At 56.3% G+C, this 4,142-nt stretch overlaps 1 protein-coding gene across 1 annotated transcript in view; it reads right to left on the bottom strand.

Moving 5' to 3' along the window:
• Positions 1-8: 8 nt before the first annotated feature.
• The window catches only part of LOC104080797 (zinc finger protein 469-like), a gene marked incomplete at its 3' end in the record, with an annotated part of 7,697 nt that continues 3,563 nt past the window's right edge, over positions 9-4,142 (bottom strand). The window contains exon 4 of the mRNA XM_009583309.1: positions 9-4,136. Within this exon, the coding sequence (XP_009581604.1) occupies positions 9-4,136 (4,128 nt within the window). The remainder of the gene's footprint in view (positions 4,137-4,142) is intronic.

Genomic DNA, 4,142 nt, shown 5'->3' with positions numbered 1-4,142 from the left:
TCTTTGGCAGCCCTGTTCAGCGTGGGCGATGCCGTCTTCAGGGGCAGGGGGTGGTGGGCAGCCTCTGGAGATGTGGTCTTAGATGCATCTTCCCAAGAAGAGGTGTCGCTGGCACCAGGGTTGCCCCACCTGTGGGTCTCCTTGGCCGGTGGAGCCTCTGCCTGCGGGGAAGGAAGCTCTGAGACTTTCTTGGCAAGCTGGAGAAATGGGATCCCATCCACGGCGTCGGTGGCTGCACTGGGATTTTCCAGGACACCCGCTATATATTCGTCTTTGTTGCCTACGCTTGTTCTTTTATGGGCATCGGCGTAGCCACGTTTCTCGGTCAGGTGTGGAGGAGAGAGCTTTTGGTCTGTGGCCTGGTTACAAGCCAACCCAGCAAGCTCAATGGTAAACTCGGGCGAGTCCAAGAAAGGAAGTGGTTTCCCATCAAACGCTCCTTTCTCCAGCTCCTCGATAGACAGGGCAGCGATATGGCCGAGCTCCGGACTGCTCGCCGCAGCCTGCGGCAAAGATGGGGAGAGGCAGGGTGGTGGAGGCAGTGTGTCAAACTGGGATTTTTCCATCTCTGCCAGGAGGTCGGAGAAGTTACCCACCAGGTCTTCTGTTTTCACGGAGGGTTGGGGCAGAGGTGCTCCTGGGTCACTGGGTGCTGTAGGGAAGGAGTCAGTGGGAGCCTGCAGGCTGGGGCTTGCAGCCTCTACCAGCTGAAGGTCACTGGTGTGGTCCAGGTGGAGCGGTGAGCCGCGTGGGAGTGAGCTGCCGTGGTGAGCAACCTTCCTCTTCTTGCTTGGCGGCATGCCCTCCCGGAGAGAGCCGTCCTCCGTCGCCTTCTCCCTGCCTTCTCTGGAGGCAACGCCAGGCCTCGTGACCCCTCTGAATTTGAAAGTCTTGTTGCTTCCCACCAGGTGCTTCTCCATGTGCCGGTCGTACTGCTCTTTCTTGGAGAAGGTGTAGTTGCACATGCTGCAGATGAAAGACTTCTTGATAACGTGCATGACGTCTGCGCAGAGCTCGCAGGCGTACAGGGTGGTGTGCTTGATCTCCTGCTCCTCTACTATCCCGTGCTCCTGGCTGAGGTGGTTTCGAAGCTCTTTGGTCTCCTGGTAGAACATTGGACACTTGTGGCACAAGTAAATCTTCTGTAAACTGTGCACGACTAAGTGCCGCTGGAGCTTGAAGGGTTTGGGAAACTGTTTGCCACAGTGATGACAGTCCCTGGAAGGATCCTTGCAGTCTGGGTGCATGGGGACAGATTTTGGGGTGCCTTCGCTTTTTGCCACGTGCTCTGGAGACGGACTGGCAGATGCTTTAGAGGAGCTGGGTGCAGGTGGCTTCGCCTTGATGTTGCCTTCCAAGGGGTCTTTCATCGCCTTGGCCTCCTGCTCGAGGGGCAGCTCCCTGGGGCTCTTGCTCTCTCTGCTCACCGCGTGCTTGCTGCTGGGGTCGGCGTGCCGGGAGGACCTGCCGGGCTTCCGATACATGATGGTGTTGAGGAAGTGGGTGACAGCGGCATTGTCCTCACCGAAGCAGGCTGGCAGGCCCATCACGGACTTCTGCGCTTGCCCCTTGCGAGCGAACTGGGTGGCGTGCTCCCGGAGATGCTCGTTGTACATCCAGACGTCGGAGATCTCCTTCAGGCACATCCCGCAGGCCCACAGACCGGCTTTGTTTTTGGCGTGCTTCTCCTTCAGATGGTCCCTCAGCTGCTCCCGGGAGCTGAATTTGCGCTGGACACACATGTAGCAGGTAGGCGGAGGGGAAGGGTTATGGGAGAGCTTGTGGAAGTCCAGCTCCCCTAACGTCAGGAACCACTGGAAGCAGACTTTGCATTTGTACTGCTTGTCTTTGGCCTTGATGGTTATCTCACTGCGATTTTTCCCCAGCTTCCCATCTTCTAGCTTACTTCTGTGCTTGCTGTGCTGGCCCGGCTTCGGCTTGAAACTCACAGCGTTGTCCTCCCCGTGGCCAGGAAGATCTTCGCAAGGGCCGAAGAAGCACATGTCTCTCATTTTCAGCTTTGCGTTCAGCATTTCGATGTCGATGGTATGAAATTCGGGAGAGTCTGAATCTTCGTTGGCCTTGCCATTGTAGGGCTCCTCCGCCAGGTCAGGGGGCTCGGAGCTCGCTTCTCTGAGCGAGTGCTCATCCTCAAGGTCCATCAGAGGCTCAAACATGTCCACGGCAGAAAGGCTTTCTCCCTCCTTCTCCAGACTTCCCCAGATGTTCAAGCTGGGGACGTTGTCCACTTGGCTGTTTTGGCACAAGAAGGTTAGCATGTTGTCTTCCAGGTCAATCTCCTCCTTCCCCTGGTCAGTCTTCTCGCAGTCTGACCTCGGCGCAATGCTTTTAGATCCGCTGGGAGCAGCATCTCCGCTCTTCGCCTTGCTGCCGTGGCACATGTTCAGCATTAAGGCATCATCAACAGAGATGGTTTCATATTCGCAAGGGTCCTCTCTGGTGACACAGAAAGAGCGGGTTTCGCTGAGGTCAGAAGCTAATCGGATCGTGAAGAGGTCGATGGCACCCGCTGGCCGGAGCTCTACCTCGGTGACGGGCTTGGGTTTCTTGCTGCGCTTCCCATACACCCGTGTGCACTTTCTCCGGATGAACTGGTCATCCCGGGGGAACAGCTGGGAGAACGTGGAGTCATCATCAAACAAGCTCTGGAGGTCCGAGACGGCCGCGCTCTCCACGCAGTGCTCTCTGCCCAGTGGCATCTCTGCCTTCGCCCATCGCTTTGGCTCCGCAGGAGGAGGGCTGGTCCCTGGCGTGGTCTGCAGAGCGCCTTGCCCAGGAGCCTTTTGCGTGGTGTCTGAATCACACGTCTCCTGAGCCGTGGGACCCTGCGTGGTACCGCTCCGGTTCTCAGGGCCGCTGCCTGCTGCAGGACTGTCTCCTGTCTCAGCATCCATCTCCACACTATCAGCACCACGATGCTGCTCTTTGCCTACCTTGCCCAATCCCTTCTCCACTTGCTTCACAAACCTGCTAACCCATTTTTTGCAAGCCTGTGTGTCTTCCACTCCATTTGGATCTTCCACCTCCCCAGCACAGGCGACCGTGTCCGTTACTGACTCCTTGCTGACCATCTCCTTTGAAGACACCATCCTGTCACCCAGGTCCTCTGCAAGCTCAGCTGCACAAGGGGACTGTTTAGCTTTTTGAGAGTGCTGGGTTGAGTTGGACCTATTTTGCTCCTCTGTGGAGATGCAACCACCCGGCTCATGCAAGCCCTCCATGATCCTGGGCAGACTGGAGCTGAGGACAGCAGGGGGAGGACCTGTGTTCTTCTCCAGCTCACATGGACCATCGGGCTCATTTCTGCTGGGAAATACCTTTGCTTTCCTTCGTCTCACTTTCCTGTTTAGCTTCTTTTCAGAATTGCTGTTCACCTCTCCAGGACTTTTGCTTTGGCTCCTTTTGCCCTTTTCTCCCTTCCTGGCTTGCTGTCCCAGGTCCAGCTTCCCAGCTGCCGCCTCGCCTGCTCCCCTCGTCTCCGAGCGCAGTCCCTTTGCCTTCATCTCCCTCTGCAGAACACGTATGTGGTGCAGCTCCTGGGACATCTCGAAGGAGATCACGCTGAGGTCGCTGAGCACTCTGCTGACCACTTCTTGCATCTGCACGCTGGGCTCTTTCTCCAGGTCTGAGCATATTTTCTTGGGGATGTGTTCAACGTTGGTGGTCGGCATTTGTGAGCTGCAGGTTTTATCTTTGACCGAAGTTTTCAGGCTCCTCCTGGGTACCTTTTGGGCTGCTTTCGATGTCTTGTCTGCAGGAATCAAAGTGGACCTGGGAGTCTTGCTGGGCTGTGGTACGCCACTGTTCTTTACCTGGTGCTTGACAGCTTTGTGCCTGGTCAGGCCAGGCTTGGACCGGAAAGTGGCTGAACAAATGTCGCAGGTCACCGGGAGCCCATTTGGCTTCTTTTCTTTGTGAAGTTCATTTTGGGAAGGGTTTGGAGTACTGTTAGGCGTGTTGCCTTCTCCTTGGCCCATCCTGTTTAACACACAACTCCCAGCTTTTCCAGCCCCACAGCTTTTGGGTTTCTCCCCTTTTAAACTCTTTCCTCCGCTCTCTGTGGTTTTGGAAAGACCAAGTCTCACCTCTGCTGCCTCTGAAAACTCGTGGCCATTTAATTC

The sequence above is a fragment of the Fulmarus glacialis genome, unplaced genomic scaffold, assembly GCF_000690835.1.
Source record: "Fulmarus glacialis isolate BGI_N327 unplaced genomic scaffold, ASM69083v1 scaffold23098, whole genome shotgun sequence".
NCBI classification, from domain to species: domain Eukaryota; kingdom Metazoa; phylum Chordata; class Aves; order Procellariiformes; family Procellariidae; genus Fulmarus; species Fulmarus glacialis.
Note: the sequence above shows the minus strand (reverse complement) of the source record. Positions and strands in the feature narration are given on the sequence as shown.